Genomic DNA, 12,668 nt, shown 5'->3' on the forward strand with positions numbered 1-12,668 from the left:
TCACATCCCCACCTCACATGAACCTATGAATATTTAGAGTGTTATAAAATATTGCTCAAAAAACTGAAAAGTAAACAAAATTCAATTCCATGAAATGCATGTTCAGGTCTAAAAAAGGTCTTCTGTTTGAACTTCTAATAGCCTGATTGTAATTCCAGCTAACTCTTATTTAGAAAAAGACTTCTCAGTTTCCTTCTTCTAGCATATATATGGCATATAATAACTTTTAAGTTATTAAACTGGGATATTTATTTTTCCCCAATTTATTATTTTACATATGGACACACTGATAATTGTACTGTAAAGACTGAAAGTCATCTTAGTCTAAAAACCTTTGAAAATGCATTCTAGAGATGCATAGCTTGTTGAAATACTTTTAGTTTTCAATCTTCTAATTCACAGATAAAAAAAAAACCTGCCAGAGAATATTAATAGATACTCGATAAGAATTATGTCAGTATTTCAACTTGGCTTAGGCTGGTGTCCATTTTTTGAAAATTTGTAGCGTGGCTACACAAAGCTAGCTACATACCTTTACCATCATTATTTTCTTGACGCTGAGGCTAGATCGTATCAGGAGAACTGTTTCACAGTACCTTTATAATTAAGCACTCCTCAGCCGTCCTCTTGGTGTGGATTGCTACTGCTGGTTAATCTTCAGGGGTGGGGATCTGGGGAGGCAAATTTATGAAGGAGAAAACTAGGTTACTTATCAGTAACTGGAATTCTCTGAATATATTGCCTCCACAGATCCACACTAACCCTCCCTCCTTTTGTTAGAATTAACTCACGATTCACAATAGCTGGATAAAAATGAAGGGACTGGGCACTGTGATCCTAGAAAACCCTGTTTAAAAAAATATTCTCATGAGTCCGTTGAGGCAAATTACCCGCTTGGATACTTGCTCTAAACAATTCTAGGATTCACATACAACACATGACTTCATGAAAATGGATTTGTAGCAGTGATATCTCAAAGGTGCAACTATTGGAAAATGATCCAGCTTCCGCAAACCTTCTAGCAGCACACTGTTTTGTTGGTTTTGTTTTTTTTTTTTTCCCACAAGTCAAGTGAAGTTCTTATCTGCTTCTATTGCATTAGATATTTTGTAAGCATTACTAAACCCAGTATACTGGTGTTATATTCAGAGATCCCTGCCAAAGACTTTTATGCTAGTGAGAAGAGAGAGAGTATTTTATTTGGCAGGAGCAGTTCATCATAATTCCACCCTCTTCAGGGAGCACTTCCACTATGTTCCACATGTGTACTTAGAGTTAATATTTCTATTCTACTTAGAATATGTACTTTTTTCTGATCTAAGCCTTAAATTTTTAAGAAACATGCTTCACCCCCAATTTTCCATGGCTGTATTTCACTAACTTTCACATCACTGCAGAATGATAGTACAATATCCTTTTTCTGCCAGGTCTATGAAATTATTCAAAAATCCAAGATGCACACTCCTTGCACTAAGGGAAATTACCTGGACTGTCTTTGTTTTTGTAATTTTTTGTTCTGTGGAATTTGTTGCTAAATCAAGGTAACAATGGGAGATAATTGTTACTAAAATAGAAAAGTGTTACCTAATTTATATTTTACTTTACTATTTCCAGGAATTTTGCATTGTCTGAAGCGTACGTTTTGCGTGATTAGTGTGTGTGATTATTTGTCCCACTTTAGTTTGATATAAAAATAAAATATGTTTATTTAAATGGACAAAATTAACACTGACGGAGTTTTGAATTGTTCAGAACACATCCTGAGTATGGATTATTTACAGGAATAAAGGAATGAAATAATCAAATTTTAGCTAGGAAGAGTGAAAGGTTATGATAACTCATCCCAAACTCTAACTACTGAATGATTAACACACAGAAAAGGAGTTGAGATGTGTTCTCCCATTGTAGTCCCTGCAAAGTTTTTCTGAAAGCTTTTTCCCATCATCACTTCGTATACCTTTTCAGAGCCTTAACTGCTCCTATTTATAGACAGCCCATAGATGCACCTACCTAACTTTTCTCAAACCTTGCAATCCTGCCTTTGAACATCTACGCAACTAAACTAAGTCCTGCACTGCCAAATCCAAATTCCACATCGGAATTCCACTCCACTTCATCAGCTATAAAGGGAGATGGTGTGACTCACCAGAATATTGTAGTCCATGCTGCAGATGTCTGCTAGTATAGAATGAATGATAGTACCTCCTTTTTAACTCCATGGCAGAATACATTTTCTTCTCATTTAAGGAAAAGGTACCAACACTCTGTATTTCATACAGAAATATTTCTGTATCTATATAGAATGTGTTTGGGGGAAAGAGGTGGTTTTACTTCCAGAGAACTATGCAAACACATAATATACTAAGCTTTCTAATATTTGAATAGTGATTTCACGGTTTGCTTTGACAGACAGAAGAGACCGCAACACGAAGTAGATGATGATGCACTATGATGTGCAGGGAAAACAACTCATCTCAGCCTTCTACAACTGTGTCTCTCCATAAGCAGTCTGGAATTAGTGAAATTGCATGACAGTTGCATCTTGCAACTGCAAAGGTAAGCCTTCTAAATGAAGCAAACGATTTTTAAAATTGACAGCAATGCTCTAATTTTATTCAATTTTAGTAAAATTTGAAAGGTTAAAAAATATTAAAGCCATACATGCTTGCAGTTATACCCTCAACAGTACTTCACATTTAATTCATTTGGGCTAAAATGCAATAGTCTAAGTTGCAGGAGAGATTTTAAAGGCTTTTTTTTTTTCATGAATATAATACAGGGAACAGACAAGGCCAGATAAAACACTGGCCCTCACTGCAGGCACTCACTGAAGAATGATTTAGTGTCCAGCAGCAACTATCAGATTTTAAATCCTATGTTACTGCAATCAGCAGGTATTATTCAATGTGCCTGTTAAGTCTTCTTTGGAGCAACAGGAGTCCTGCCTCACAAATAGCCGATCACTGGTCTTGTTTCATTCCCCTAATGTACTCCTCCTCCTAAAGACTTTAATCCACTCCAGTTCTCCCTATGAAAGCAAAGGCCTAGACACGCCAAACAAAATAGCAATTGCTGCACCCTACAAGTAATAATTTTTTGCTTATTTACTTTTTTTCTGTTTGTTTTTTGTTCTTTTATCTTTTTTTTTTTTTTTTTTTGGTAGTGCATTTCATATTTTTCCTGCTGTTTTAGTTTTATTCTTGGTAGTTCGCAGCAGTTTTTCCTATACCCTGGATTTTACTTTTTTCTTTTTATCCTGATGTAGTGCTTCTTTGGCTTCTATATGCTCCCAGTCAATATGGTCATTCTTTCTCCCTCATCATTTGTGGTTCCATCACTACTCACTGGAACTTTTCCCCCATACCTATCTGTGCTCACTCTTTGCTCAGTGGTACTTTTTGCCTCCCTTCTCTTACAGCTGTGGTCTGATTCTGCTTTTTAAAAAAATTTTATTTTACTTTAAAGCATGTTATGTTTTCACCAAGTGGTGTTACAGCATGTTTTTGCATTCACTGCAAAAACAGGAAGAAGGATAAAGGACAAAGTAAACTAATTCTATTAAAATCATATTCTAGAAATATTACAATTTGTTTCTTTCTTCTTTCTCATTCTGTAGTTGGCTTGACTCAAGTAGGATAAACTTGAAACTAAATTACAATAAAGCACCAAACAAGTTTCATGATATTGTACTTAGATAATGATTTCAAATAAACCTGTTGTACTGATTTCTGGCTACAGGAATGTAAACGAAGGTAATAATGAGGAACAATTTACAGCTTTACTCTACGTTCTTCCACTTTGTCATTCTGCTTTTATTTTGGCTGAAATCGATTGAAGTATCACAAATCTTCAGCAGAGCTATCTAAATAAATTAGCGAAAAAGGAAACTTTATTGGAAAGAGATTGGTAGAATTAGGATATGATGACTTCAAATGTAATGGGGGGCATGTGGGCCTCCTTTACTCAGGCACTTTAAATCTGACTCAGTTGAGCAGCTTAGACCAGCAAGAAACAAGTGGGTGCAGTATAGAGACAGCGATGTTCCCAAAAGTCCATACGAGTCTACATGAGCTAAAGATAATACACATCCTCACATTCTTAGAGACCCAAAATGCAACTAAACTGGTTTGGACATGAAAGTACATAGGATCTCAAAATGCAGAGAACTAGCGCAAGACTTTTTCAACATATTTGACCTAAAACTCCTTTATTCTCAGTGCTCACACTCATTTGTCCAGAGCCTTGCAAGCAAGAGACATTACCTGACAGAAAATTCTATTTCTGTCATTTTGACTGATAACCACCAAGTGATGAAGACTTCCAAGCTGTTATTTTTCTTCACTTTTTTAGAAAATAAAGGTTTCCCCTCTCCGAATGACTGAGGAGATTTTTAAGCAATCTACCATTCAAGTTATTTAACTGAAAAAAAGATGACAGACAAATGATACTATTAAGTTTGCTCCAGGCAGTTTGCTACTGCAAAATCAAAATAATTTCAAGCAAATCTGGCAAGAGAAAAATTCCCTTGAATAGGTTCTTAAGCACTGTTTAATCAGAAACACTTCAAGCAAGAACACAGACTTCCTGGGATGTGGTATGTGTACATGTGCAATCTGGTAATCTAGGACAAAAGAAATGATCCTTTGGAGCGATGGGTCTCCTGTGCACCAAAGTGGAGGGAAGGACTGCACGCACAGGCATAGATGATGAAATTTGCCGGGTATGTCCATCTTCTTGTTTGTGTCAAAACTCCCCAACCAATTTAACACCAATAAAAAAAAAGAAGGAAAATCAAATTACAATGTTAAAAGCAGAACTTAACATTTCTAATTTTGTCCTTAGGAAGAACTAAGTAAGGCATGTATGCGATAGCTTGGATGCAATCTATGGAAAGTTGCCCTTGCCACGAATACAACTTGTAATCAAAGGTGGTATTTCTGTATTACCATAATGACATTATTGCTTGCCATGTATTTACTTATTACTAAGATGTCCTGTCCTTTATGTTATTGAAATTAAAAAAATGCACATTTCCCCAAAAAAGAAGTTAAAGAAGCCAGGACAAACACTTATCTTGTTCCTTAAGCAAAACACCAATCCAGTCCTAAAACTCTTTAGTTTATATCAATTAAGTTTTATTTTGACCATTTCTACTGGGGACCCCTAAAATAGTCATATTGGCTTAGAACGTGGCTGAGAACGGGTGGGCCGAAATCAAAAGAAGAGGAACAGAGTAATAGCTTAGTTGTGAAAACCTTAGAGGCTACAAGGAAGCTGCAGAACTACATAAAGAGATTTAAAACTCACTCCTAAGGCTGGGCTGGCAGCCAGAGTGATGCATCCTGCAGCTGAGACTAGTACTCCACAGGTGTCCTTTGTTGGGCAATTCCAACAACCACCCTGACTTTGCTTAGTATTTCATCTGTAAACATCAAATTCTTAAGGAAGCACATACAGAAAATACATTTTTGCTGCTTCACTGATACACACCAAGTTCTCACAAGGCACAATGATTTTCCTTGGGGAAGAAATAGATGTTAAAGCCTCCATAAATCCTAACTAAAGTATTATATATATATAAAATATAAATATAAGAATATGTTATAGAAATAAAATTATATAGAGATATGTTTGTATATACACAAACACTCCCCCAGGCACATAATTTTCAAACATTTATCCTCAAAACCTAAGTTTTGAGGAAAAAAAGCTAAGTTGAAAATAGGCTGTTTAGCAACAGGAGTTTTTGAAGTGCACAAACCTAGATGCTCTTAAACTCTTAACATACACAGAGGAAAATAAAATGTCGAAGTCTTATCAAACTTCTCAAAGTCTGAATGAGCATTAATTCCCAAATTATAACCTTTTCTACTTAGCTGTTAATCTTTACTTGAAGTCAGACATTTTATGTTTTCCTCCAAACACATTTTAAGCAAGCAAACAAGCAATGTCAGAAATCAGGAACCAATTAAAGATGAACAATTATAAAGCACAAGTAGACTAATACAACATATAATCAACTTTATGAATGGAAAAAACAGCATACTAGCATTTTCATATACAGCTTGATATAAAAGGTAGAAGCTACTGTATTTTTGCATACTCACTAGTTTTACACTGACAAATGCGGCAACCATTTTGGTCCAGTTTGAAGCTATAGATACAGTCTTTTTCAGTCAAAGTGCAGTTCACCAAAATCTCACAGGTGGGCGGACCTATTGTGATGTATGTTGGTTCTGAAGGTAAGAAAAAATAAATTTGAGATTACTTGAGTATTTTAATTACGTTCACAAAAAGACATACACAATGCAACAGTAAAGAGAATAATTTTTAATTAATTTTGCTTCTGATTAATGAATATTCTCGGTACTTCTGAAACAATTCAAGAAAGAGACTTTGTTTTGAAGTGATGTACACTCATCACAAACAGTATAAAGCTGGATAAAATTTTTGAAATATTGAAACAGGAAAAAAATACTGCATTTTTTTTGTTCACTATGAAATCAGCTTTCCTGCATATGCAGTTTAAAACTGAATGTAAAAATATTTATTTTGCCCACTTTTCTCCAAAAGTTTTTCATCAAAACTTTGTGGAGATTTTTTACTTTAGAAACTAAACACAGCTTTCTCCAAATCTCAGCTGACTGATACTACCAAGCTGCAAATCAAACCATATCACTCAGTAGATCAAATCTTTCTCTGTGTGAATAAGATCACTTCTACTGAAATTTAAAGCATAAGAGACTCTGAATACTAAAAGGGAATGTAAGATACACTGTGTGTGAAAGATCTCTGGAAACCATTTAACAAATCTATTTATTGAAAAAATCACTTCTTACAGTATACTTTGCAGTACCAGATTACGCTTTTTGAAGTTGAGGATATTATTGCCAATTATTAGGTATTTATGAACAGTATAATACTTACTTTTGGACACCATCTAAGTATGTTGGAGTAAGAAATTTGTTTTAATATGTATGGTAGCCAGAAATATTAATGTGTTTTAGTATACAAAATTGTTAGAATACAATAATATCCAAAGACTTATGAAAATAACAAGGAACCTCAACACTACCATCATAAAACAGGATACAGAAGGAATGAAACACCTATCTTTTCCTGAATGACTTTTTGTTCTGTGAGATTCATATAGTGTGTCTTGTGTTTTTCATAGAACTCAAGCACTTAAGAACTAACGAATTTATAATCACGAGCATTATTAACATTATACTAAGCATTCAGGAAACACAAGTTGCATGACTTTTAAATAACTGTGAGCTTTTGTTCCACTGTTTCAATTGTTTGAGTTTATCCTGTTCCTCTATCTCAAGAAATGAAGACTTAAAGAAAATTACACTTTAAAAAAATTCAATACATGTATTGATAAATTGTGAAAATATGGAGAAACATTATACTAATCATCAGGGCAATAAACCATAATATGTTTTATAGAGTATGCACATTTTCGTAGACTGGAGGTGGCCACATCTTGCCATCTCTCATCCTCAAGCCAAATACATTGAAAGGCAGATTTTGCCATCCTTACTTAAAGGCAGCTAGTCTTTACTCTCAGACTGAGGGTAAAATACTACTCAACATTGATTAAGTTGTTAGAAGTATACACTGTTAACCAAAATACAAATTCCTGTGCCTGTTGGCTCCATGGCCAGCAGGCAGCTTTTGCACCCATGCCTTCCAGTCAAGTGAAAATTATCGTATTATGAGAATGAGCTTCTCTGCATTGTCTTTCACAATTTTCAGCTTTCATAGCTTCTCCCCAGCCCCACTCTTCCCTTCACAACCGTTTATACAGCAGATGAACATTTGTAATCCTTTTAAAATTAGGTCAGCTAAGTACAGAGTTTGGAGGGAAAAACTGCATGAAAGACACTACAGTGAAGTTAGATGACTTCAAACTTATCCCAGAGGTCACAGTTCAGATTCCTCACTTTGCTGGAAGTTTCAAATTAACATTCAAATATTGTTGCTTGTGTAATTTTTGTAGGAAAAGTAGCTATACACTTTATATGTATATAAACCAGCACCAACAGCTTTGTTCAAACACAAGCTGGAAATTTGTATAATGGCATCCGTGTCTCTGTAGACCCCTCAAATCTCTTCTAATTTAAATGAAAACTTTTCCAGATATTTTTCTAAAAGTTTAATACAGATTACTAGGTTGGAGGTCAAACGAGGAATTCTATAAATTTCTGTGAATTCTTCATTTCAAAGCTGAGTTTGCACAGATAGTATGGAGGAGTAGCCATAAAGAGCAACGTATTTTTGAATCCATGGATTCCCAAACTAGACTTCTTTTAATCTCAGTGAACTCTTCATATTTGTTTCCAAGTTCATTCAGTAAACTGACTAAATCATATTCATGTATAATATTTAACATTTGCAATTTCAACAAACCATTAGTTTAGGAATCCAGAACATATTGATATATACCAATAACATCATATATTCCAGAAACTCCATTAATTAATCGCATCTGTTTAGGACTCAGAGCATATAAACTAGTTTTGCAAACAAACTGATTTGTAGCATCTGATGCCTATTCTGAAAACCTCTTTTCCTACCTCACTCCATTCTCTAACCAAAATACCCTAAACATGCAAAAGACCAAAATACAAGAGTTACCCTGAAGCTACATTCAGGTTACTGGTCAGCCAGCCCAAACCCTACCCTGTCATTTTGTCAAGTGATAAAAAAGCCACAGCAACGCTTACGCTCACTGGTAGTTAAAACCACTACAAATCATGAATCATTAATGCTACCCAAAGTAAAGTTCACACACAGTAATAGTAACAGGAGAACTGAAGGAAACTGTAGCTTTACCATCTGACTGCAGAACAGTTAGGTAAAATATGTAGTTAACCCACAAAAACTTACTGAAAGCTGAGATGCAGGTTAGTGTTCATTGATCCACTTGGGTGTAAACTAAACCTAGAGAAAAACAGGACTGTGTTTCACCCCCCACCACTGAAGTTCATGCCTCAAGATAACTTCTTTTTAATTGCAGGTATAATTTAATATCTAGAAAAAAACCCATGGATATTTGTTATATATTTTTCGTGGTGAATTTTCAAATCTACACTTCTCTGTTTTGATGCTCTTGTGTCTTGGACACACTGACACAATTTTTTGCCCCCTTGATACATCCAGTAATGTGGTATTTCTTACAAGGGACAAAATTAAACTGTCATTATATTAGTTTGAAAGGTTTTTATTACTCCTCTAGTCATTGTGTTTTATTAGTTTGTTACCTCCCACTTTTGTGTCTACTCTCAGCATCCTCAGTGTTTCCAGACAAGCTTACAAATCTGTTTTTTTCTCCCTCCTGTCCCTGAAGGTAAGCCCTGAGATACAGTAATTTTATATGCATGTCTGCTTCTCAATGAGCTGCAAGTAGAGAACAAAAGAAATAATTTCATTCCCTACCCCCACATGTGCAAAAATGCAGCCGGGGGGGGCAGGGAATTCAGCCCTTTTCACTTCGCTAGACAAGACTCAACAAATAAAGCCAGCTCTGCTCTGCCAGGCTTCTGGCTATTTGAACAGGCAAGCAGTAGCTAAGCGTGAAAAAGCATGTACCACCGCATGATCTGAGCTAGGCTTTTCACTGCTGCTCTTGGTAGAAACTGCAGAAGAAAGATCCAGTGCACAAACGCACAGACAGTGGGTGGGAAAAACGGGTGCTGTTTCTGTCTGTGTGCTTTACCAAAAATAAAACTATACCGTAGAAAGAGAGAAGAAGAAAGTAAAAAGAAGGGGATTGAAGAGAGTCTGGATGAAAACAATGCATTTTTTAATAAAGCACAGATTTTGCTGATGTCAAATGCTTATATATAAGGTTAAATGCAGATTTCTATTAGAACATCATGATTCCATATACTCTCTCTGAGCCTGATACTTTCTATGCTGAATTTTAGTGCAGAGGATTATTAATTTGCCTGCTGTGATGCTGATAAAAATTTTGGAATTAATTTTTTACACTGCCACTTGCTTAAAGCAATTTCAAAAAGTTTGAAATCTACAGTGGATATTTCAGTCACTGGTGGCCTGTCAGTCTGACTGGTCCACTGAAAAATACTACTGTATGTGATCAAAACCCTGAATCTTGTTCATCCCAGCTTGAAATCAAACTGTGCATTTGTGGGGAAAGACAGACAGACAGACAGAGACATCCAAGTAATACCTGGAGCTGGCTTTGTCCTTACCGAGCCTACATTAGCAATACCAACACAAAACTGGATTTCACAACAATAACAACAACAAAAAGAAAAAGAAGTTGTGAAGGTGTAATAAGACCATATTTTCAATGGTATTTTTCTACCCAGGATACTTTTCTAATATGAACAAAACCAATCCCCAGGCTCCTCTGTTCTATTTTCTGATTTTTGAGAGCTCTCACTTCTCCTATGAGTGATATGACACAGCTTGCATTACAAAGAGCAGACATTTTCTTCAGTTAAAAAATACTGTATCTATACCCCGCCCCCCCCCAAAGAACACAGGATGGTCGATCTGGTCTAGTACCATGCCCTGTATACAGATCTTGTTATACTTGGATGAGTATTGAGGTCTTAAGATAGAAGTATTCAGAAATGGAGAGGTACTGATGCATCCATGTTTCAGTGAGACCGGGGAAAAAGCTTCTTAGGATTAGAATTTTATTATACACACAGTTTGATCAATTAAAGTTATCAAAAAGAAGAGAAAGAAAGCTAAAATTCAGCATTGATTGCTGAAGCCCTGGAAAACAAAACAAATCAAAACAAACAAACAAAAAATCAGAGACAATTTATTGCAATCTTATTGACTTCTACTGTTTATCTGAACGTTAAAAATGAACTGTTCACTGAAGATTTTGTTTTTCCTTCTAACTTTGGAGATTTCATTTACATAATTCTTTGGTTAATTTTAAAGAGAACTAAAAAAAAATCCTCCCTAAGGCTGGTACCAGAATGAAAAGTTATACTCATCTTCCTATCACTTCCTTAGTTGTTCAAAATCTGAACTCAGGCCATTGAATTTATTTCAGAAAACAAACAGGGATTCCCCTTAACTGTACTACTGCAAAGCTGCATGCATTATGGGAGCACCAAGCGTTCAGTTTTGGTTTGTGTGAAGGACAAGAGGGACCCGTAGTAGCAGGACCAGAGCCTACAAGTGTAGGCAAGGGATGCTTCTCCTCCATTTAGCACTTGGGAGCCCACAACTGGAGTAGTGTCCAGCTTTGGGCTCCTCCGTAGAAGAGACGCTGACACACCTGACTGAGTACAGCACAGGGCCACCATGCTGGTCAGGGGATGGAGCAGGTGGCATACGAGGAAGGCTGAGAGGCCAGGGCTTGTTCAGCCTGGAGAAGGAGGGTGAAAGGGGCATCCTGCTGCTGTCCACCACTACCTAATGGGAGGGAACAAGGACGACAAGGCCTGGCTCATCTTGGAGGTGCTCCAGGCTAGGATGAGAAGCAATGAACACAAGCGTAAACATGAGAAATTACAACTCGATGAAAGTTCTTCTGTTCTTTCTTTTAAACCACGTGGGGGGGTCAAACTATGCCAAGAGTCCTTGAGAGTTTGTGGGATCTCCATCCTTCAAAATACTCAAAACTTTATCGGGACAAGCCCTGAGATCCTGCTGTCACTGGACCTGCTTATCTCTGGTGGTCCTTTCCAACTTGCACAACTCCATGCATTTCACTGTCACATAAACTCAGGACATTTCCTGTGAAAACAGCAATATCCTTGATGGATCCTAATCAGGAAACTGAAATCTAAAAGATAAACATTTCAATTTCTGATGATTTCTGTATGCCTTTGCCAAGTACTGATGACCTTCCTTCCACAATAAAAGTACACATTTGCCTAACAACATCTCTCTGAAATCTACTTAATGACTTCAAGAGTAGCTTTTTATTCAAAAAGCAAAATTTCTTCCAGGCAGTTAAAACATTAATTCTCTCTGAAGCATTATTTAGTGACAACCACAACCACCTTTCATCAGTCTCATTTTTTGTTCTCCTTTAAGTTGATACATTACCATGCTTCACCACTTGGCAAGGTATTTTTATTATTGTTATTACTACATGAAAAACACTTAAAACAAGCTCTTTGTTTCATTTGGAATGCAGTATTTTAACTCAAAACAGGTTTTGTTTCACACTTTCAGTAATACCATGCGAGGGAAATACCTACTCCAGGCTTTTACAAAATTGGTTTTAAATAGGGAAGTAACTATTGCATTTTAAGTTTTTAATTCTGCACCTTGTTAAATATTACATTGTTAAACACAAATGAATTTAAATGTAAATAGAGAACTTCTATTGCTGCTTCTAATTGACTGTTAGAAATCTGGACCATCATGTATCTTAGCCCAAAAGTATTAGAAATCTAAGGGGACAGGTATTTTACACTACTCAATCATTCCAGTTTTTAATTCCACTTGTAAATGTTGCCCTGTCAATAGAAAAGGGAAAAAAAGCTATCCCTGTTGTAATAAAATCACTATATTTTTCCTTGCCATAAAAGTATGGCAAAAGCATGCATCGAAAACCTGGGTTCAGTTACTTTGATTCTGACTTCTCCTCTTCATCGGTGCTCCCAGTGCAACTCTACTATTATTCTACGTGCATATGCTTGAAAGCCAGTGAGTCCCAC

The 12,668-nt window shown here is 36.1% G+C and overlaps 1 protein-coding gene across 1 annotated transcript in view; it reads right to left on the reverse strand.

The window, feature by feature from the left end:
• CRIM1 (cysteine rich transmembrane BMP regulator 1) overlaps positions 1–12,668 on the reverse strand; it is a 202,716-nt gene that overhangs the window by 41,745 nt on the left and 148,303 nt on the right. The window contains exon 8 of the mRNA XM_069800536.1: positions 6,108–6,236. Within this exon, the coding sequence (XP_069656637.1) occupies positions 6,108–6,236 (129 nt within the window). The remainder of the gene's footprint in view (positions 1–6,107; positions 6,237–12,668) is intronic.

This window comes from Haliaeetus albicilla, chromosome 13 (assembly GCF_947461875.1).
Source record: "Haliaeetus albicilla chromosome 13, bHalAlb1.1, whole genome shotgun sequence".
Lineage (NCBI taxonomy): Eukaryota > Metazoa > Chordata > Aves > Accipitriformes > Accipitridae > Haliaeetus > Haliaeetus albicilla.